The sequence below is a fragment of the Neoarius graeffei genome, chromosome 5, assembly GCF_027579695.1.
Source record: "Neoarius graeffei isolate fNeoGra1 chromosome 5, fNeoGra1.pri, whole genome shotgun sequence".
Lineage (NCBI taxonomy): Eukaryota > Metazoa > Chordata > Actinopteri > Siluriformes > Ariidae > Neoarius > Neoarius graeffei.
In genome coordinates, this window is record NC_083573.1 from 45445007 (window position 1) to 45469463 (window position 24457).

A 24457-nucleotide genomic window follows, 5' to 3' on the forward strand; every position below is an offset into this window, starting at 1 on the left:
TTAAATTTTATTTATATTTAATTAAGTGACTCTTTGGCGTACCACTAGAATGGAGCCCGCGTACCACAGTTTGAGAATCACTGGACTAGACCATTGCCTTTAAACATAAGTCCTTGCATTTGAGCCCAAAAATATAAAATGGCTATATAAAATGGGATTGAAAAAGCACATATGATGACAGCAACTGTAAGTCTTTTAAAATTACACTGAACCAAATAAATGAAGTTAGCAACAACACAAGTAGCTACCATAATTTGAGCTAGAAATGTTACATGATCATCTACCTTTGTGTTAGCAACCTTTCGATCTATCTTACTAGTAGTTACATGGACGAGGACCAGCGTTCGGGAGCACGCATTAACTAATTGTCCTACTTCAGTTTGGCTCCTTTTGTCTGGTTGACCAAGCATTCAATTCTCCTCTGGGCTCTACTTTGTACTAAATACAGACATAATTGCTGTTTTCGTCAGCATCTTGTTCAGCGGAAAAAACCCAACAACTGTGTTTAAAGTGCTGGTAGCACGTTCATAAATATTTATCATTTTTCAGTAAGCTATAGACCCCGTTAGTGTTTGTACATAAAAAATGTTTTTTTTTTTTAAAAGATGTGCATGCAGTTGACTGCAAAAAGACCCAAATACACTAGCAACCTGACAATACTTGCTTTTAGGAAAAATACAGAGGTGGTTATAGGAACGCGCACTGATTGGTCGAGAGATTCGGACTATTTCTCAATAATCACCTCAAGCGACTTGGCAAAATGGTGATCAATCACTTTGTCACTGTAAGCGAGGAAGAATTAGAAATTATGAAAGAAAATGCTGTTCCTAAAAGCGCTAAAGATGCTACAAAGTTTGGTCTAAAACTATTCAAAGGTGAGGTGGAATTGAGATTTATTTTATCCGTTTCAAAACAAAGTATTTTATGTGAGTTGGCATAGATAAGTGGCACAAGCCTGTACTGCGCAGTTATTACAGTGCTATGCAAAAGTTTGGCCACCCCGGTCAAAATTGCTGTTACTGTGAACAGTTAAGCAAGTTGAAGATGAAATGATCTCCAAAAGGCATAAAGTTAAAGATGACTCGTTCCCTTTATATTTTAAGCAAAAACAATTTTTTATTTTCATCTTTTACTTTTTCAAAATGACAAAAACGGAAAAGGGCCCAAAGCAAAAGTTTGGGCACCCTGCATGGTTAGTACCTAGTAACACCCCCTTTGGCAAGTATCACAGCTTGTAAACACTTTTTGTAGCCAGCTAATAATCTTTCAGTTCTTACCTGGGGGATTTTCACACATTCGTCCTTGCAAAAGGCTTCCAGTTCTACAAGTTTCCTGGGCTGTCTTGCATGCACTGCTCTTTTGAGATCTATCCACAGATTTTCAATGATGTTTAGGTCGGGGGACTGTGAGGGCCAGGGCAAAACCTTCAGCTTGTGCCTCTTGAGGTATTCCATTGTAGATTTTGAGGTGTGTTTTGGATCATCGTCTTATTGTAGGACCCGTCCTCTTTTTAACAGATGGTGTGATGTTTGCTTCCAGAATTTGCTGGTATTTATTCGAATCCATGCTTCCCTCGACCAATGAAATGTGCCCTGTGCCACTGGCTGCAACACAACCCCAAAGCATGATCGATCCACACCCATGCTTCAGAGTTGGAGAGGTGTTCTTTTCCTGGAATTCAGCACCCTTTTTTCTCCAAACATACCTTTGCACATTGTGGCCAAAAAGTTCTATTTTGATTTCATCAGTCCAGAGGACTTGTTTCCAAAATGCATCAGGCTTATTTCGATGTTCATTTGCAAACTTCAGACGCTGAATTTTGTGGCTCGGACGCAGGAAAGGTTTTCTTCTGATGACTCTTCCATGAAGGTCATATTTGTTCAGGTGTCGCTGCATAGTAGAACAGTGCACCACCACTCCAGGGTCTGCTGAATCTTTCTGAAGGTCTTTTGCAGTCAAACAGGGTTTTTTATTTGCCTTTCTAGCAATCCAACGAGCAGTTCTTTCAGAAAGTTTTCTTCATCTTCCAGACCTCACCTTGATCTCCACTGTTTCTGTTAACTGCCATTTCTTAATAACATTACAGTCTGAGGAAACAGCTACCTGAAAACACTTTGCTACGTTCTTGTAGCCTTCTCCTGCTTTGTGAGCTCAATCAGAATGCGAGGGAGTTGCTTAGAGGAGCCCATGGCTGTTGATTTTAGGGACAAGTTTGAGGAGTCAGAGAATTTATACAGCTTTGAAATCTGCATCATCTGACCTTTCCTAACGAAGAATTTGAACAAGCCACAGCTCAATAAGCTAATTAAGGTCTGGAACCTTGGTAAAAGTTACCTGAGAACCCAAATATATTGGGGTGCCCAAACTTTCGCATGGTGCTCCTTTTCTTTTTTCACTCTCCAATTGTACAAAACAAAAACAATACACATCTTGCAGAAAATGCTGAAAAGAAATGTGTCGTCTTTACCTTTATGGCTTTTGGTGATCAGTTCATCTTCTGCTCACTTAACTATTCACAGTAACAGACATTTTCAGTAGGGGTGCCCAAACTTTTGCATGCCACTGTACATTTGCATGCCGCATTTGAAGTTTGAAATAAATTATTTTTTAATAGAATAAACACATGTGTATTTATACTAAAACAATTATCCACCTCAGGCTCAGTTGTCAACTTCATCTCGGTTATTAGTCATCGATATTCACTTCGCCTTCAGCGAATAATTAAATAATCTGACTGAAGAATCTATCAAGAATGTTATTTAGGAATTAGACTGAAATTAGCTAAAATGTTATCCACTTATTATTATGGATTAAAACTAAAAGACAGGGGTGCTCTTCAGCTAAATTAGGATTTTCAAACAAGTTTAACTCCTTTAGCTTGGTGTCCTGTCAGTGGCTAAGTGGTAGCCTAGCCTGCAATGACTGGACGGACGGACGGACATGCATGCATGCATGCATGCATACATACATACGCACATACACACATATAAGGGTTGTTTTACAATCAGGGTGCGCAAGCTAAAAATCACATTTAACACTTATTATCTTCAATATCAAAAGGCTTGACTAAATAAACTTGGTTGTTTATTGTAGCCCTGTGATCACTCTATTTACCATGCAAAATAAAATTTGATCACGTTATTTTTAGTGAATGTATGGCAATACATGTCATATTTAGCAAAATTACTCGTGTCATTTAGAAAAAGTGCTTTTTTGACCACAGGTAGCTCCAAAAGGGATGCACTTACATCATTCTTTATACCATAAAACACATATTTGGTTCCATATCATTGGAAACATAGTTAAGTTTTAATGTTGAATGCCAGTAAGTTTTCAGACTATTTTGATCAAATTAGTATGCAATTGTGTCAAAAAATGTCCTCTCCGAGACAGCTAATTTTTCAATATAAAATAGCATATCTAAAATGATTATTTTCATCCTAAAATGTGGTCAAGATATTGGGACATAAATATTAGAGATAACTAACACAAAGCTTACAGCCTTATATTTAAAAGCACTATGGAAGTAGTGGATTCTGAATTGTCAAAAAAAAAGTCCTCTCCGAGAATCACTTCATTTGTTTCTCCCAGCCCTGCTTAAAGCTACACTTAATCTTGTTATAATACAAACTATTACACATGCCTGTCTGTTCTTTAACTTGTCCTTCACTTAAAAACTGGTACAAGAACCAGTTTGAATCAATTTGAATTTTGGACCCCTGTGACACAAACTTTGTACCCTGATTGTAAAACAACCCATATACACACACACATATATAGTGTGTTATATATATATATATATTACACACACACACACACACACACACATACATACATACATACATGTATGTATGTATGTGTATATAAAACTCTGAGTGATTATACTGGAGAGAAACTGTAGGCATACTTTTGATGCTCTCAGGTCTCTGGATGCTTACAACTTTGTTCTTTGGTGTTTTCATGTGCCAGACATAACATCAGCGTCAAGAACTCATTTGTAAACTGAACAAAATTAGCTAGTTAAACCTGTCTATTGTAGTTTTTATGCCTGGAACGGTTCTTTCTTGCAAAGATACCTTATATTTGAAGAAACTAAAAATTTAAATAAAATAAAAGTAATTGTGGCATGTGCAACAGTTTGGACACCCTTCCTGCTGTAAAGTCTCAGAACTTATTTAACTCATTCGGCCTTAACTGACTCATTAGCACTCATTAGGAAGGTCAAGAATTACAGTAATAATAGTAATTACAATCCCAGAGCATATTAAATTCTCTAACTCCTAAAACCCTGTGCGATCACTCAACAACCATGGGCTCCTCCAAGCAGCTGTCTGAGGACCTGAAATTTATTTTTGATCAATGAAGGCCTACAAAACAGAGGAAGACTATGAAACGATATCAGTGCTTCCAATTCACAATTTCCACTGTCAAATGTCAAGAGCTGTCAAGGCAAAACCTAAAACGCCAAGAAAACTTTCAGATGGAATTGCCCATATGATGGGCAGAAAGGCAAAGAAAACTCCCCAAATTAGACGAATGACCTGCAGAAAGGTTTAGCTCACATAGGAGTGGTGGTGCACCATTCTACTGTGCAGTGTTGCTTGTACAAACCTGATCTGTATGGAAGAGCCATCAGGAAATGTTATCTACAACCTCATCACTAAAGTGAATGCCTGATATATGTAAAACAATATCTAGATTAGCCTGGAGACATTTTGAAATCATGAAAAAATGGAACTATTTAGTCACAATCACCAATGGTATGCTTGGAGAAAAAGGCATTTGATGAAAACACCTGCATAACACCTTGTCAACTGTGAAGCATGACGGTGAATCTATTCTGCCTTGGGGTTGTGTGATAGCCAGTGACACAGTACATTTTGTACAGACGGAAGAAGAGATTCCAGTAAATATCAGCAAATTATGGAAGCAAATGTGACAAAATTGATCAAGAAACAAGAAGACATGGTCATCACTATCCCTCGCCACACGCGTTTTATGAAAACCTCTAAACACTTACGCCCTGATAAGCCCATTGCTTTAATATTGACTTATGATGTCGTAAGTGCTACGACACCTTCATGAAACGCTACCCAGCTTTTTTCAGTAGTATGAGCACGCAAAGTTTCGTTGACGTAGCTTATATAGTTTCTGAGAGAACCTGTCCAGATTGAGTCCACTTGTACAAAGTCCAACAACAAAAATCAAGGGCCCTAACTCTGAAAATAATAATTTCTCGTAAATTATTTTCGAACTCAACTAAAATCATGACCAGTAATATGAGCACGCAAAGTTTCAGTGATGTAGCTTATGTAGTTTCTGAGAAAACCTGTCCAGATTGAAACGGATGGAAGGACGGACTCCATTCCTATATCCCCCTGCGCACTTCGTGGCGGGGGATAATGATGAAAATCAAGGGCCCTAACTCTGAAAATAATAATAATGTCTCGTAAATGATTTTCAAACTCAAGTAAAATCATGAGCAGTAGTACGAGCACGCAAAGTTTCAGTGATGTCGCTTATGTAGTTTCTGAGAAAACTTGTCCAGATTGAAACGGATGGAAGGATGGACTCCATTCCTATATCCCCTGCTCACTTTGTGGTGGGGGATGATAAAAATAATTTCTCATAAATTATTTTCAAACTCAGCTTAGATCATGAATGGTAATATGAGCACGCAAAGTTTCACTGACGAAGCTTACGTAGTTTCTGAGAAAACCTGTCCAGATTGAAACGGATGGAAGGACGGACTCCATTCCTATATCCCCCTGCGCACTTCGTGGCGGGGGATAACGATGAAAATCAAGGGCCCTAACTCTGAAAATAATAATAATTTCTCGTAAATGATTTTCAAACTCAAGTAAAATCATGAGCAGTAGTACGAGCACGCAAAGTTTCAGTGATGTCGCTTATGTAGTTTCTGAGAAAACTTGTCCAGATTGAAACGGATGGAAGGATGGACTCCATTCCTATATCCCCCTGCTCACTTTGTGGTGGGGGATAATAAAAATAATTTCTCGTAAATTATTTTCAAACTCAGCTTAGATCATGAATGGTAATATGAGCACGCAAAGTTTCACTGACGAAGCTTACGTAGTTTCTGAGAAAACCTGTCCAGATTGAAACGGACGGAAGGACGGACTCCATTCCTATATCCCCCTGTGCACTTCGTGGCGGGGGATAAAAACTGAAACTAAAAAGAAGCTTCCACAACAGGACAATGATCCAAAACATACCTCAAAAACTACCATAAACTACTTCAAGAAAGACAAGCTGAAGCTTTTGGAATGGCCTTCACAAACCCTGACTGGAACATCACTGAAAAGATGCAGATAGCTCAATAATATCTTAGTACCAAACCCATTCTGCAAGTAGTTGTGGTTGAAAATCCAGGAAACAAAAAAGACAATGACTCATAGCTGACTACAAAATGCGTCTGCAAGATGTGATATCTGCCAAAGATAGGCTTCTAAGTAGTGACTTAGAAGGGTGCCCAAACTTTCGCATATGCAACAATTAGGGGAGAACGGTGAGACTTGGGGCAAGTTTTCAGTTTTTGCAGATTGTGTGAAATTCTTTGCAGGTCGCGTCACATTCATATTGCATTAGAGAGGATTTACTCTACCCTCTTACCACAACACTGGTTTCTCAGCTTGTCACATATACTGGCCTTCAGACTTCACCTTTTCTGTCATTATATTTTGCAGCGAGACATGAGACATTGAGGGAAGATATGGGACAAAAATAAAATCCCTAAGCCTACAGGTTTCATTTTTATTTATTATCAAAACCTGTAACATATGGACTGTATGACACACAGTGCTGTACAGCTACAGGAAAATATCAGTTTACCCAAAACCTGACGAGACAAAACAGTTCCGTTCTCAAGAAGGAATGAAATAAGTTTAATCCTCATGCAGGTACACTCACATTTTTAACGATTTTATTTTTGTCAACCACAAGAAAAAAAATCTGTAGCATGATGAACTGTCCCAACTCTCCCCATCTGACCATTTTGAAAAAAATCCTTAAATGTTTTCCCCCAGAATTTATGTTTAATAAATAATACTATACAGGTAGTCGTCGACTTACGACCTATGCGATTTACGACCGATCGACTTTACGACCGTCTGGTTATGACTGGCAAGTGTTTCCCAGCTGAGCGTACAACAGTTTCCGCCCCAGCTCCCGGCAGCACCCAGCATCCAGCCAGTGTTGCCAGATACTGCTGATGGTTTCCAGCCCAAAATATGTTCAAAACCCGCCAAAATGCACTTAAAACCGCCCAATCTGGCAACACTGCATCCAGCCTCTTCTATTATGTGTGCAGTGTTTCGCTGGACAAACAACGAGTGAGCTACAGCACGCGTACGGCTTAACCAGATCTTGTGCTATAACGTGCGCAGCTGGTAATCAAAGTAACTTTCAATTTTCTGTTCTGTTACACTGTTCTGTGTCTAAAACGAAAAGTTAGTTTTCAACTGTCCACCTAAAAAAAAATGTAATTAAAGCGATTGTGTTGTTGAAATGATGTGTTTGCAATTTATTTATAATTAAAAATTGCTACAGGTGGATGAGAGAGTGATAGTGTGATAAAGTACTATACTAGTACTACTGAGTGATAAGAAGTCCTAGTGAATGCTTGATAAGTAGACAATAATAAATAATTAGGTGTATTTTTGGGCGCGCGCTGTGTGCACGCACTATGACTCAAAATAATATACCGGCAAGAAATAAAAGTTACTTTCACCCCTGAGTATGCAGTGTTTGACTTAAACCAAATAATGAGCCAAGGTAATGAAATAAGAAAGTGTTGATAAATTAAGACTTTAAGATGATTACAATATCATTACACATCACAATATACTTGCGTTCAGTTAACATAGGCCGACTTACGACCAGATCGGTTTACGACCGGTCAGTCGTAACCAAACGCAGTCGTAAGTCGACGACTATCTGTATATGATGACTCTAGGCTACAGACTTTAATTCCTAACAAATCCCGAATTCACCAGCGTACATTACACCATAGAATGGAGATGACGGTGGAGTAGAAAATATAAAGTTTTGGTTGACAGAAATATTGAACTGCACAGACCTTACTGCAGTGTCCAGCTTCGTGGCTCCAAAGGAAGTCGGTTACTCTCAGGGGCAACATCTAACTTCTGATGTCATCTAAAACCTGACTGTTTGAAATTAAAGGGGAACTGAAGACAAATTTATCATCAAAATTCTATTTCTCTCATTTTATTAAATATAGGAATGCATTTCTGACAGCTATTTTGTCACTGCTATAGCATGTTATGAGTCTCGTAAACAAGATTCGCTGAGACCTGTGCGAGACATCGTAGGACGGAAGTAAAATGTACAGCGGAAATCAAAGTCACCAACATCTGCCAACGTTGTCAAAAGACGCACGCGCCCTCTTTCGAATGCTGATGTAATCAAGCCGGAAGTTTTCCCTGTGTCCGAAATAGCTCCCTACTCACTATATAGTGCGGACCTCATTTTGTAGTGCTGTCCGAAACCTTAGTGAGGATTATGTGGGAAATGCGCTCAGTAGAATATCTATTTATCACAAAAATACAGTGGTGCTTGAAAGTTTGTGAACCCTTTAGAATTGTCTATATTTCTGCATAAATATGACCTAAAACATCATCAGATTTTCACACAAGTCCTAAAAGTAGATAAAGAGAACCCAGTTAAACAAATGAGACAAAAATATTATACTTGGTCATTTATTTATTGAGGAAAATGATCCAATATTACATATCTGTGAGCGGCAAAAGTATGTGACCCTTTGCTTTCAGTATCTGGTGTGACCCCCTTGTACAGCAATAACTGCAACTAAACGTTTGCGGTAACTGTTGATCAGTCCTGCACACCGGCTTGGAGGAATTTTAGCCCGTTACTCCGTACAGAACAGCTTCAACTCTGGGATGTTGGTGGGTTTCCTCACATGAACTGCTCGCTTCAGGTCCTTCCACAACATTTCGATTGGATTAAGGTCAGGACTTTGACTTGGCCATTCCAAAACATTAACTTTATTCTTCTTTAACCATTCTTTGGTCGAACGACTTGTGTGCTGAGGGTCGTTGTCTTGCTGCATGACCCACCTTCTCTTGAGATTCAGTTCATGGGCAGATGTTCTGACATTTTCCTTTTGAATTCGCTGGTATAATTCAGAACTCATTGTTCCATCAATGATGGCAAGCCGTTCTGGCCCAGATGCAGCAAAACAGGCCCAAACCGTGATACTACCACCACCATGTTTCACAGATGGGATAAGGTTCTTATGCTGGAATGCAGTGTTTTCCTTTCTCCAAACATAACACTTTTCATTTAAACCAAAAAGTTCTATTTTGGTCTCATCCGTCCACAAAACATTTTTCCAAAAGCCTTCTGGCTTGTACACGTGATCTTTAGCAAACTGCAGACGAGCAGCAATGTTCTTTTTGGAGAGCAGTGGCTTTCTCCTTGCAACCCTGCCATGCACACCATTGTTGTTCAGTGTTCTCCTGATGGTGGACTCATGAACATTAACATTAGCCAATGTGAGAGAGGCCTTCAGTTGCTTAGAAGTTACCCTGGGCTCCTTTGTGACCTCGCCAACTATTACACGCCTTGCTCTTGGAGTGATCTTTGTTGGTCAACCACTCCTGGGGAGGGTAACAATGGTCTTGAATTTCCTCCATTTGTACACAATCTGTCTGACTGTGGATTGGTGGAGCCCAAACTCTTTATAGATGGTTTTGTAACCTTTTCCAGCCTGATGAGCATCAACAACGCTTTTTCTGAGGTCCTCAGAAATCTCATTTGTTCTTGTCATGATACGCTTCCACAAACATGTGTTGTGAAGATCAGACTTTGATAGATCCCTGTTCTTTAAATAAAACAGGGTGCCCACTCACACCTGATTGTCATCCCATTGATTGAAAACACCTGACTCTAATTTCACCTTCAAATTAACTGCTAATCCTAGAGGTTCACATACTTTTGCCACTCACAGATATGTAATATTGGATCATTTTCCTCAATAAATAAAAGACCAAGTATAATATTTTTGTCTCATTTGTTTAACTGGGTTCTCTTTCTCTACTTTTAGGACTTGTGTGAAAATCTGATGATGTTTTAGGTCATATTTATGCAGAAATATAGAAAATTCTAAAAGGTTCACAAACTTTCAAGCACCACTGTACATGCATGTATTTATTATTTTGAAAACCTACCAGCCGCCTGATCTGGCATGTTTTAATTGTGCGACAGTAATGACGTAAATACCAGCATGACGGACTTGTCCTTATCCTGTCATCTTTCCGACGCTTCTCTACTCCACGTTATTTCGAAGTCGTATGGAATAATCTCCATGTCATGTACGCGAGGGAGGCGGATGCATGTACAGAAGTATACAGTTTAATAAAGTGCAGAATATATATATATATACAGTGAGACAATATACACACAGGCAAACAATCCAAAATGGCAGGCTAGATCAAAAACAAGAATACAGGCAGAAGGGTCGGTCGAGGCGCAAACAGGACATGAAAGGCTAAACGAGGACAAGAACAAGAAACAGGAAATCAAGACAACGGGTAGAAAAGCTTGGTAATGCGTATCGTAATACTTCACGATGCAAATGCATCGGCACAGTCCTTAAATAGGCAAACGCATAGTTCCTTAATTGAGCTCAGGTGCATAGGAATGATATGGCAATCTAGCTGCTGTGTAAACAGTTTTCAAAATGGCGGCGCCAACACTTCACGTTTGAAGTCTCGCACATGAAGACTGCGCGGATAAGCGACGCCTGCCGTGGACCAAACGAACTACAACCCCGATTCCAAAAAAGTTGGGACAAAGTACAAATTGTAAATAAAAACGGAATGCAATAATTTACAAATCTCAAAAACTGATATTGTATTCACAGTAGATCATAGACAACATATCAAATGTCGAAAGTGAGACATTTTGAAATTTCATGACAGCAACACATTTCAAAAAAGTTGGGACGGGGGCAATAAGAGGCTGGAAAAGTTAAAGGTACAAAAAAGGAACAGCTGGAGGACCAAACTGCAACTCATTAGGTCAATTGGCAATAGGTCATTAACATGACTGGGTATAAAAAGAGCATCTTGGAGTGGCAGCGGCTCTCAGAAGTAAAGATGGGAAGAGGATCACCAATCCCCCTAATTCTGCACCGACAAATAGTGGAGCAATATCAGAAAGGAGTTCGACAGTGTACAATTGCAAAGAGTTTGAACATACCATCATCTACAGTGCATAATATCATCAAAAGATTCAGAGAATCTGGAAGAATCTCTGTGCATAAGGGTCAAGGCCGGAAAACCATACTGGCTGCCCGTGATCTTTGAGACCTTAGACAGCACTGCATCACATACAGGCATGCTTCTGTATTGGAAATCACAAAATGGGCTCAGGAATATTTCCAGAGAACATTATCTGTGAACACAATTCACCGTGCCATCCGCCGTTGCCAGCTAAAACTCTATAGTTCAAAGAAGAAGCCGTATCGAAACATGATCCAGAAGCGCAGACGTCTTCTCTGGGCCAAGGCTCATTTAAAATGGACTGTGGCAAAGTGGAAAACTGTTCTGTGGTCAGACGAATCAAAATTTGAAGTTCTTTATGGAAATCAGGGACGCCGTGTCATTCGGACTAAAGAGGAGAAGGACGACCCAAGTTGTTATCAGCGCTCAGTTCAGAAGCCTGCATCTCTGATGGTATGGGGTTGCATTAGTGCGTGTGGCATGGGCAGCTCACACATCTGGAAAGACACCATCAATGCTGAAAGGTATATCCAGGTTCTAGAGCAACATATGCTCCCATCCAGACGACGTCTCTTTCAGGGAAGACCTTGCATTTTCCAACATGACAATGCCAAACCACATACTGCATCAATTACAGCATCATGGCTGTGTAGAAGAAGGGTCCGGGTACTGAACTGGCCAGCCTGCAGTCCAGATCTTTCACCCATAGAAAACATTTGGCGCATCATAAAACGGAAGATACGACAAAAAAGACCTAAGACAGTTGAGCAACTAGAATCCTACATTAGACAAGAATGGGTTAACATTCCTATCCCTAAACTTGAGCAACTTGTCTCCTCAGTCCCCAGACGTTTACAGACTGTTGTAAAGAGAAAAGGGGATGTCTCACAGTGGGAAACATGGCCTTGTCCCAACTTTGAGATGTGTTGTTGTCATGAAATTTAAAATCACCTCATTTTTCTCTTTAAATGATACATTTTCTCAGTTTAAAAAGTTGATATGTCATCTATGTTTTATTCTGAATAAAATATGGAATTTTGAAACTTCCACATCATTGCATTCCGTTTTTATTTACAATTTGTACTTTGTCCCAACTTTTTTGGAATCGGGGTTGTACATTCAACATGGCTAAAAACCGAAAAGACTGATAAGGGCAATTCCAGCATTACTCACGTTACATTTAAAGCACGGGACTCTTGAATAAAGGTGTCTCCCTATTTTGTGAATGGACTAAACACTTATTTTTTCACCATGAAGGTCCACATATAACAACATTAGAAAAATTCTGCTGAATGGTTCTTCCAGGCTGACTTTTGTCAGCATTACTCACATTATGCAAAAATCTCATGGTGTTTTTTACGCTAAATTTGCTTTCAATATCTCGCTAAACTAGAAAAGACACAGCAAAATGATTGATAATATTTTGAACTTTTATTACTAAACTTAAGAGAACAAAGCAATTGGCATAGGTTAATGAACTATTATCTCTACAAACAGAGAAAAAAAGGTCACGTTACTCACATTACGTTACTCACGTTACATTACTCACGTTACAGGTACAATGGAAGAACACATGCATTGAAACCTCATTCCCTAGGATATCAATTCTAAAGAGTGATATAAATGATTACATTTGCAGTACTACAAGTAGAGTGATGATACTCAGAGTTGACTCCCGCCCCCCAATCACACATTCGTCCTTCACCCATGGCAATGACAACTTCAGAACACTGTCGTCATCACTGGCGGTGACTAATAAAGGTCCAATATTCTTTCTAGGTTCCTGGTATTTCTGCTGGATATATTTCACAGGAGACTGCTCCCTCCCCCTCGATCTTTCAAACATTCATCCTTCACCCATGGCACTACAAACTATAGAACCTATAGAACACTGTTATCACCTGTAACTTATACACGAGTGTCCAATATTTTATGCTGAGTGCAGTTTCTTTCGGAGTTCCTGCCATTTCAGGGTATCTGCACATTTCTGATAACCAAAAATAATACTTTTTAAGGCCATTTTAAGACCTGTGAGAATAAAAAATAAGACTACTACCGCGGGGAAAAATATTTTAAAAAATCAGACTCTAGGCTATTATGGTCAAAGCATATTTATATTTTAATCAGTGCATCTCCAGTTTACGAACAGAATCTTGTCTTTCCCACAAGTAAACGATTTTGCATATTCAGAATCAGGGAACATTGCCCTGAAGACGGTGCCCAAGTCTTTGTTTGAATTGTAGGAGTGGTGTCGGTCAATCGTTTGCAGAACCCACAGTATTTCAGCCTTAAGTGTAGCGGTCGAGGCGAAAGCACCGAAGGCACTTGTGCTGGGAGAAGTAGGCACCGAAGGGAAAGTGGGCTTTGCGCTAACGTTTGCAACCGGTGCTGCAAACATCTGCATGGGAACTGTTGTTACCTGACTGGCGGCAAAGCATTTATGCTTTTCTCCTTTCATGTGAGCGTCAAGGGCAGTAGAGCCCATTGTTCCATTGAACTTTATGTCTTTCTTGCAGAGTTTACACCGAGCTTCATTTTCGGACGTTGCTTTTGACAACCAACCGCTATATTTCTGGTCCTCAAGCCACTTGTCCCTAAACTTACACTTCCCCATCCTACATGTCTGCCACGCTAAAGAAACCACTTCTTCATCTTTTCCCACAACACTATAAGGAAAACACTGCCCCCTAAGTGTTGTGTGACGCCTGTACTTTTAGGTATAGAGCGGTCTTTTTGCCATCTTCTTGTTACACATTGACGTGCGCTGTTTGAACAACGTTAGCACGGAAAAAAAAAATGTACAAACATATATTTTTGTGCCCCGATGAAATTTAATGCCACCCATATGAAAATTAATGCCACACTTCGAAATATTAGCAAAATATAAGGCTATTTAAGGCCTTAAACGCCATATACTGTATATCAGACTTTTTCAGACTTTTTAAGGATCCGCGGACACCCTGCATTTCTGTCGTATTTCTTTCAGCACTCTTTCATCAGTGGAGAAGGGATCATGTCCTACCAGGCAGACAAGGACCATGGAAGATCCTTTCCAACTCAGATATTGTTTCTTGTTCTCGATCAGACCTTGAATTCTTTGGCCATCGAAACTGGGATGCACCAATGGACTGCAGGAATTTGAAGTGCATCCCATTGCCTCGTTTTTCCACTGCCTTACCAATGTAGAATGCATTGCTGAAATAAACAGGATGGTATGCCTGGAGTTCGATCTTTTCTTCCTTGTTGTTTTGAGTTGCTTCTAAGCTGTGAGTAGTTTCTTCCAGTGGAGTTTCTGTGTAATCAACTTCACGATCTCGGGAATCCGTGGACTCGTGTGAAGTTTCACCCTGTTGATCATCTGAGACCAAGACTGGTGTTGGACTGCCTCTTTCTGTGATATTTTGCGACCTTTTCTCTTCAGCTTCAGCAACTGGGATATCCTTTTGCTTGGTTTGAACGTCCTCAGTGTCCAGGAAAGGTACAGCCTGTGGGTCATCATCTTCTAATAGTGGCAAGGGATCTTGTGTTCTCTCTTTGGTTAGGGTGAAGATCTCAACTTCACCATTCACAGTGACACAGTGGGCATCGGCAACACCAGGAAGTGGTTTGCAATTGTTGAAGATGTCTTCCAGGCCAAGGTCTTGGTTGGTCTTCCCAATTGACTCATTTCAATGACCTCCACATTCGACATTGACTGGGCTGCTCTGGTGAATGATGCGGCGTTACTGACTTGATGTTTGCGTGTCTTCATCATCTGCCAAACATGGCGTTTCACCGCTCCTCCTATTCCAACAACTGGGCCCTTACTGTGGGATGTCGCAAAAAAAAAAATTCCTTGTTATTTTTATGCCATGCTTCTTTTCGAGGGTGGCGACTGCTGCAAGAGTGTATTTGTTCTTAAACTGCGAACGTGCCCCATCAGACCAAATTGAGAGTTCTTTCAGGTTGTCTGGTTTGCTTTCAAGAATACGATCAAGGTAGGCAATAACTGTGTCCTTCGAATGGGTGAGGTTGTCTGATGTGATAACCATCGAGTGGAGCCTCTACGAATGCCAAAATGCCGCTGTAAAAAGGCTGACCTGACTCTGTTGCCAATGGGCACTCTATATTTCATCCTGTGCTTGGCAGGTGTAGTTCTCGGAGAAATCCACTTGATGAAGAACCACGGTCAGCAGTTCCGCGCTGCTTTTGGTAAGATGTTGCCTGTTCCCTCTTCTTCTGGCTGGTCACTTCAGGTCCATGAGGTCTGCTTCTTCCATGCAGCTCCTGTTGCACTGTGGGTGAACATGCTGCCACCTTTGTCTCAGAACAATAACTAATTGCTCCCTCTCACTGACAAACAGGAAAGTAAACTTCAGTCTTTAGATCTCAGTGATGGTGTGTTACTCACGTTACAGAATTTGATACAGTTCCACTCGGAGCTTATGAGGGGTTTTCCTTATTTTGTTTCATAAATGTAACTAGTGGAGGTAGAAGAGATGAATACAGGAATCTGACAGTCCTATCTAACAGCAGTGTGAAACGAGGGAAACGTTCATAATTTTTTTGTTACTCACGTTACGGAAAGAGACTGCGCCATTTCGGTCATCCAGCCCAAGAAAAATCATACTTACTTCCGAAATTTAGATGATGCTCCTTACACACTGGCATTCATACAATCAAACAATAACAATAAATCCTGTGGTAAGCTAGAGGCTAGAGTAAGGGTGTAAGGAAGAAAAGAGGTGGTTTGGGGTTGAAAAATGCTATTTTTCAGTGGCTGAAATTGGATGTGTAGTACAAATCCTAAGTTCAGTCAAACTGCTTGAAATCCTTATTTTCCTTACAGTTAGGTAGCCAAAGTACATGACCAAATAGTATCTCATCTCATTATCTGTAGCCACTTTATCCTGTTCTACAGGGTCGCAGGCAAGCTGGAGCCTATCCCAGCTGACTACGGGCGAAAGGCGGGGTACATCCTGGACAAGTCGCCAGGTCATCACAGGGCTGACACACAGACACAGACAACCATTCACACTCACATTCACACCTACGGTCAATAAATGCCGCTTTTCCACTACAAACGCGGCTGAGTTGGGCTGAGCCGTGCCGTGCTGAGTCGAGCTGAGCGGGGCTGTTGGAGTTGCATTTCGACTACAACCGTGCTGAACCGTGCTGGCTGGAAGTGGGTGGACACATTGGGTGGAGTTAGCGAAAGTGGGTGGACGTCACGTGATGTCGTTAAGCAGCGCAAACAGTGACATCAGTGAGCTTTTAAGCGGTAGTCTCACGACCCGAATAGTAAACAATAAACATGGAGGACATGGGGTCGTTAGTGTTGCTGGTCTTGGTGCTGTGGCTTGTTGTCACCGACAACGCCAACAGATACTGGCAAGAGCGTATAGATGAGGCGAGGCGCATAAGGCTTCAGAAATTCTCGTAATTCGTAATTATTCTTCTTCCGGGTTTACGGTGTTTACAGATCCCAGCGTGCTCGCGGGGCGTGTGTGGGCATGTGAGGACACTCCTCCCCACCAATCAGTGCACAGGGGAGTGTCTCCTCACGCCCCCAGCCTCACTCGGCTCGCTTCGGCCCCACTCCAAAACGGTGCGAGTTTTAGGGGCTAAGCAGGGCTGAAGCGAGCTGAGTCGTGCTGTTTTTTGGTAGTCGAAACGCGAGCCGTGTCGGGCTGAAGTGAGCTGAAAAAGGGTAGTGGAAAAGGGCCATTAGAGTCACCAGTTAACCTAACCTGCATGTCTTTGGACTGTGGGGGAAACCGGAGCACCCGGAGGAAACCCACGCGGACACGGGGAGAACATGCAAACTCCACACAGAAATGCCCTCGCCGGCCACGGGGCTCGAACCCGGCCCTTCTTGCTGTGAGGCGACAGCGCTAACCACTACACCACCGTGCCGCCACAAATAGTATTTTAAGTGATACTTCTAGTTTGAAATTTCAGTTGTCATGAGATGGTTTTGCTGGAATTGCCCATAAGTGTAATATAATACGCCAATACGAGTCACGATATAAGGTTACTAAAACCGAAAACGTAATTGAATAACGCGTTAATTAAGAAATAAAGCAAGTTTAAAAATGACTTCAGTTCCCCTTTAATTTATGGGAACACAAACTGTCCCAAGTCTACCCACTCTCCTCTTCTGTTTTCTTTTTTGCTATTTTTAAAAGTTCACCAAATATAAAGCAACTGTTCATTCGTTCATTCACACGGAGCCCATAAAGAGACATGTGTAAAGAATTTGAAAGTTTCTTCTGCACAGCGCATGAGAAAGTATCTTGTGGGAACAAGTATCTGGTGCACACGTCATCTGTCAATTGATTTATGATGTCTTCTGGTATATTTCGCATTCTTGCATTTATCCCTGTGTATTGCCATTCTCCTGTCAGGAACACTTCATCATGTTTATAAAGGCTTCTGTCAGCTAGATTCTTGTGCGCACGAGAAACTTTCTAATTCTTCTTTACACATGTGCCTTTCGGGGCTCATGCTGGGTTTTTTTTGTTGTTTTTTTTTAATGGTTTGCTGCAGAGGTTGTGTTTACTTTTTTCACTTAAAAAATCAACAAAATACGTAGCTTGGCCAGGGCCAGGGGCGTGCAAACTTTTACATAAACCTGTACCTTTAAGCAATTTTCGTATCAACCCCTTACTATAAAACATGATTCAACAGCTCTTAATACAAAGATTTAATTTGCTAAAGAAGTTAGTGCATTTTTATTTAAAAAACGTTAACGTGTATAAAGCAGTACCCGTTTTTAATGTAGCAAAAATATTATCTTATATTAAATATATTTTAAGAAAATATTAGCTAATAAAAGATTGATGTGGGCCAAACACCCCTCAGTTTAGGCTTTATGTCCAGCCATGAGAATGGCACCGAGTGTTAGGTTATTCTCATCTCATCTCATTATCTCTAGCCGCTTTATCCTGTTCTACAGGGTCGCAGGCAAGCTGGAGCCTATCCCAGCTGACTACGGGCGAAAGGCAGGGTACACCCTGGACAAGTCGCCAGGTCATCACAGGGCGTGTTAGGTTATTATTACACGCAATTTTTTTTTTCAAGTCAAGTCAACTTTATTGTCAAATATGCTATACATGCTCGACATACAGCACAGATGAAATGTCAGTCCTCTCTGACCCACGGTGCAAACAGGCAATGCAATAAATAAAAATAAAAATAGAATAATTGAAAAAACAAACAATATAAACAGTATAACCACTCTAGACGTAGACTAAACACTTATATATACATACACACACACACACACACACACACACGCGTAAATTGGTGCAATTTATCACTTAAAAGAATTTTAACAGAAACTGTTTTCAGTTTCATACCACATGTGTAATGGGTTGAAATTTCCATGTTAGATGGTTAAAATTAGGACTGGGCTGTAATATTTCGCAAAAACATATTGTGTGAATGTCTGTGATTTGTCAGAACCCTCAGAGGGTATTGAGGAAGAATGCTGAACAAGCTCAGAGTAAGCTAAATAAAAGCTCTGGCATTTGTTACAGCACACTTGCGTTAAGAAGCACGGTTTTAAAAGCGCCAAGTATTCTGTTGATTCACTCGCACAGCCATTGTGTGTAACAAATTAAAGAAAAAATTAGAATTAAAAATAATAATAAAATAAAAAATAGCCCAGCGGCTATATTATGCTGTAAGAAGCATTTTGCTGAAATGGTTTGGGTCCCCTCGTCCTTTAGAGGGGTGAATTAAATTGATTTAGTTTGTCTGTATATGTATGTGATGCTCAAGCCCACATTTAAGCATCACGCCTTCAGGCTTAGACGTTGGAGAACTTTCTTCCCAAGAAAGAATTAGCTGGGACGTTAATTGGTACATTCATAGTTTTCTGGAAGCTATTTAATTCCGAGGACGCCTGCTTCATTTCTCACTAATTTGTGGTTTTGGAAGACAAAGAATGATTCAGAGGACAGAAACTGCTATTTCCTACTTTTTAAACTGATCTTCATTTGTATATTTTCAGCATCTTGTGCCACACTCACAACCCGCCGTAAGTGTTTTGGACACGCACGGGTCGCAGGGTTTGGTAGCTCGCAGCCGTGCCGCAGGGTCGCGGTGAACCCGGGGAAAGGTTTGGGGGAGGAGTACAGGCAAAGTACTTGTCAAGTTTCGGCAGAGGATAAGAGTAGAGGAAGTGATTGGGAAACGATGGGACAGAGGCCACCGCCTCTGCCGCCTTGCGTCCTGACATCGGTGTTCCTGTATTAGCAAAGCCAATATCGCTTCGTGCTGCGCCTCCGCTTCTATCTTCTGCCTATAAAGGTCCAACTCCCTCAGTCATTGCGGCGGTATGGCGACAGCCATCTTCTGCAATGCTACACGCTACATGATCGGTTCCTTCTCAATTTATACACCCAGAGTCTTGCCCCTCGTGTCGCGTCCGGGTCGCGTACGCTGCGTGCACGCCACACGTAGGGGTAGAAAGAGAGACGTACTTCTGTCTCGGGGGCTGCAGAAATAGCACGTGTGGCGTACTGGTGTAGTACTTCTGAGGCACGATACTTGTACAATGACCGTGCGTCACTCATGCGTCTTACTGTCATCGCAAAAAGCCCCTACTAGCCGCGCTGCTGACTTGGTTCAGGCGTACAAAACGAGTACGGGTCCCGTACGTAGTATATGCGTTCTTGATTTTTCACAAAACCTGTAGAATTTGCATGTGCAGGACCAAAAGTCTCCACGGCCAGTCTGCGACCTTCTACAGCGCTGAACACATGCAAGTCTCAAGCACGGTTTTGCCAAATTTTTTACCGTAGACCGTCCGTAGCAGCACGTACGGCGGGTTGTGAGCGTGGTTTTAGCTTCCTTTTCATGTCTGACATTTTCCAACTTACCAGAAAGCCAGATGAGTTGTTCAGTAGACATCTTAACCTGCACGTGAAATTCCGTTCCAGAAAGGCAGAGTTTTCTGGTGGTAGCTGCTCGGGGTTGTAATGTGTACAGGGTATCTGTACAGTTTGGGTAGCTGCAGAAAAAAAAAGCATCATGCTTTTGATGTTTAACCAGCTATTGATGTATATTCCAATCACATGTTAATCAATGCAATATGAAGCTATTTAGGATCTGGCTATGGGTAATTTATTACATACTGTACACAATTCAATGCATGTTCACTGTTCAGAATGCACACTAGCTGCATACAGCTGTTATCTGTGTAAATATAAAACAGCAGACGGTCTTTCTGTCAGCAAGTTCTGGTCCGCTGCCGAACAACACTACAGTATTTGTGGGTTGGAAAATCAGCCATTTCGCAAAGAATATGTGGACTGGCACTGTATTTCAAACAGTGACCTGGAAGGATGCAACTCACTTGCCTTGGTGTAACTACATCTCTGAGGCGTCACAAAAAGATCAATCAAAAAGCGCATATGAGCAAATCATAAGCGCTATAAACACTTAAATCAACTGCATACACAGCTGACATTAACATTATGCCACACCCTTATGGAAAGCACGAAGGCCATAGTTCACAAAGTGGGGTTCAGAGACCCGAAGGAATCTGCAAAGTAATTTATTTCACTTGTTACAGCTGTGAGTTTCAGTGCACAATTATAAACATTATTATTCTAGCCACGTTCACTGGATATGAACAACCGTATCAGCTCATATACCATGAGTAGAGAAAAACAAAATGGCGGATCGTGTTGCTGAACCAACCGAGGACGAAATAAAAACTGCTCAAAAATAAAATACAAAAAAAAAAAAGCAACAAAATATGGAATGAAAGTATTTGATGGTAAGAATACATCTTTTTTTATTTTTCAAAAATTATTATTATAGCATTTTTCACAAATTGCTACATTAAGCAAAAATGATTCTGTCTGACGTTTTGTATAAAGCTTTTATTTATCGAATTTGCAAAAAAAAAAAAAAATGCTCGGTTTCTCAAAATCCAGTGAATGTGGATAGAATAAAACAGTTATTCCACTCAGTCTCGTCGTACGTGGCTCATAGCCGACTCTGCGCATATCAGCTCATGTACAACTCGATTTCGTGGAATAATTGTGAATTATATTTATTTTTGAGTTATTAGCCCATATGCCTGGTCATGTGAACTGAACAGGTTTAATCCAAACCTCAATAACTCAAAAACAATTTATGAATAAACTGGAATTTAATGCTAATAAAAATGTTATGCGAGTAGATAGTTCAGAAAAACAGTTAACCAATATCCTACTGAATACATTTAAATAATGAACATGATATTTTAACAGGGATTCGGTAAATAATAGGTATTATTTTTTTCGCAGTGCGGTTTCCATCAAATCCTGCGCTCTGACTGGCTGGCAAGCGGCTCCGTATCCCATGATACAGACCCCAGTTACGGACCTCTGGCGACTCGCTCGTTCACAACAACAAACATAGTAGAATTTCTTGTCAACATTTATAATATTTATTTATAAGATTATCAAAAATCTTATAAATTTTTGCAGCATTTCTCAGGAGAATAGCATTAAAGGAACAGTCCACCGTACTTACATAATGAAATATGCTCTTATCTGAATTGAGACGAGCTGCTCCGTACCTCTCCGAGCTTTGCGCAACCTCCCAGTCAGTCAGACGCAGTCAGACGCGCTGTCACTCCTGTTGGCAATGTAGCTAGGCTCAGTATGGCCAATGGTATTTTTTGGGGCTGTAGTTAGATGCGACCAAACTCTTCCGCGTTTTTCCTGTTTACATAGGTTTATATGACCAGTGATATGAAACAAGTTCAGTTACACAAATTGAAACGTAGCGATTTTCTATGCTATGGAAAGTCCGCACTATAATGACAGGCGTACTAACACCTTCTGCGCGCTTCGGCAGCGCATTGATACGGAGCTCAGATATCAATGCGCTGCCGAAGCGCGCAGAAGGTGTTAGTACGCCTGTCATTATAGTGCGGACTTTCCATAGCATAGAAAATCGCTACGTTTCAATTTGTGTAACTGAACTTGTTTCATATCACTGGTCATATAAACCTATGTAAACAGGAAAAACGCGGAAGAGTTTGGTCGCATCTAACTACAGCCCCAAAAAATACCGTTGGCCATACTGAGCCTAGCTACATTGCTAACAGGAGTGACAGCGCGTCTGACTGCGTCTGACTGACTGGGAGGTTGCGCAAAGCTCGGAGAGGTACGGAGCAGCTCGTCTCAATTCAGATAAGAGCATATTTCATTATGGAAGTACGGTGGACTGTTCCTTTAATTTTACAGCATGGATAGCGATAACGACAGTGTTCACAGCGAAAGCGAGTTTTACTGCCCTGAGGAAGAAGAAATAAAAGAAAACGTTTAAGGAGAAAGCTAAAAACCTCTAACTGTTGCTAACGCCGAGCAAAAACATGGCTGAATCCTGAATGACTCCTATTTGTATAAATAGGGGACTACATAGGCAGCAAAATGTAGTTTTTTTCCTGCCATGGAAGTGCACTTGTATACCGAGGAGGAAGCCATTTGCATTACAGCCGTGAATGAGGATTCAAAATGGCGGCTCGGCTCGGTTTTCCCTTTCGGGCGCTCTCGTTTTCTGTTAGAATTTGGTAAAGAAAAAAATAAATATATTATTTACCAGCTTAAGGTCGGTCCGTATGGTGAAATACCGTCACCTCGGCCTTGAATACTGACCTTGACACAGAGGGCCTCGCTCAGTACTTTCAAGACCTCGGTCACAGTATTTCACAATATGGACTGACCTTAAGCTGGTAAATAACATATTTCTTCTTTACAGTTAAAAGGCTCTGCGAGTGCAAAAAGAACCCCTGAAGGCCAATTTATGCTGACAACGCAATCCTCGCAGACAGTGTCGCAGATAGCGTCTGCGTAGCCCCCCCACCTTCGCAGACGCTCTGCGCGCACCTCCCAAAAATTGTGACAACCGCAGAAGCCTCGCAGACAGCGTCGCAGACAAGAGGGCTCTGATTGGTCCACTCTACATCTGCTGTACACGCACTTCCGCTTCCCTACTTCCCCGGTTTGGTTTGTTTTCACGACCGCCATTTTTAAAAACACGAGCGAAGATGGAGCAGCACGAAGAGCGGTTGATCGAGGAAGTGAGGAAGTACGTACATCTATACGACTCCAGTTCTAGTCATTATAAGTAACCGGAGGATAAACACTCCACTAACCACACCCACCAACTACTCCTAGCGATTTCGCGACTTCGCGCCCCCTTGCGTTGTAGCGGTGAATAACATCGCGCACGCCTATTACTCCGATAAACGATAAATTACAACTGTCTGCGAAAAGCTGTCTACAAAAGCCTTGTCGCAAGAGCATGCAGAGGCCTTGAGAACACAGTGGAGTTGTGTCCCTTGCCTCAGTTTTTTTTTCATGGTATAAAAAGGATCTCAGCTTCTACTTATGAAGTGAAAAGGCTGATTAATCTTACTTTGCACTAGTTGCCCAGTGTCAGGAGGGTTACTGGGGTTGAGAGCCCAGTGGAGTTGCCGGTGAAACTCAGCCCTGTCTTCTGTGTGAATAAGCTCGTAAACACTCTGATGGACGATATCTGACTGTGAATGCGAAAATACACACAACCCACTGAAACAAGTGCTTAAATAAATAGCATCCATCAGTTAAGCGACATGATAGCATTAACACATGCGCTGAACTAAGTAAAGAATAACTGAGCTTTAGAGCATAACTGAGGCCAACCTGATGGAACCCAAGATAATCCTGAACAGTTGAAGAGACATAAAAAACTGTTCCGGTAGAGGTGACCACCAATACAAATCCATTTATGACCTACAAGAAGAAAAAAAGGTTGAGCATGGATGTCTGTTTTAATATGTACTGTGACAGGTACAGTGACTGATAGCAAGGTAAACATTAACAATATTAATAATAACGAGAGCTATACTGTAAATGAGAGCAATTAGGCAATAAAGTGCCATCAAAAGGTATTAGTTTGAGCAGAGACACAGATTACCTGTAACAGTAGTTCACCTTCTGGCAATTCCTGAACATGCTTTTGTGTGTCACTGTTTGCTCGTTGATTCGAGCTGCTGGTTTTCAGGACTGCTAGAAAACAGAACACAGTTGATGAGTACTTCAGTATCCAGATCAATGGCTCTTCCTAATGAGCATAATGAAGTTTGGTAAGGACCTTTTCTAATACCCTGTCCACACTAGCAATTTTGTACCGATACGAAACTA

The 24457-nt window shown here is 41.1% G+C and overlaps 1 protein-coding gene across 3 annotated transcripts in view; it reads right to left on the bottom strand.

Moving 5' to 3' along the window:
* The window catches only part of ahr1a (aryl hydrocarbon receptor 1a), an 88467-nt gene that overhangs the window by 24678 nt on the left and 39332 nt on the right, over positions 1-24457 (bottom strand). For 2 of the 3 annotated variants that reach the window (XM_060921790.1, XM_060921789.1), the window contains exons 3-6: positions 24231-24322; positions 23957-24046; positions 23691-23814; positions 20153-20283 (exon numbers count right to left, since the gene is read on the bottom strand). In XM_060921790.1, the coding sequence (XP_060777773.1) occupies positions 20153-20283; positions 23691-23814; positions 23957-24046; positions 24231-24322 (437 nt within the window). The remainder of the gene's footprint in view (positions 1-20152; positions 20284-23690; positions 23815-23956; positions 24047-24230; positions 24323-24457) is intronic. The other variant, XM_060921791.1, reaches the window with a different exon arrangement.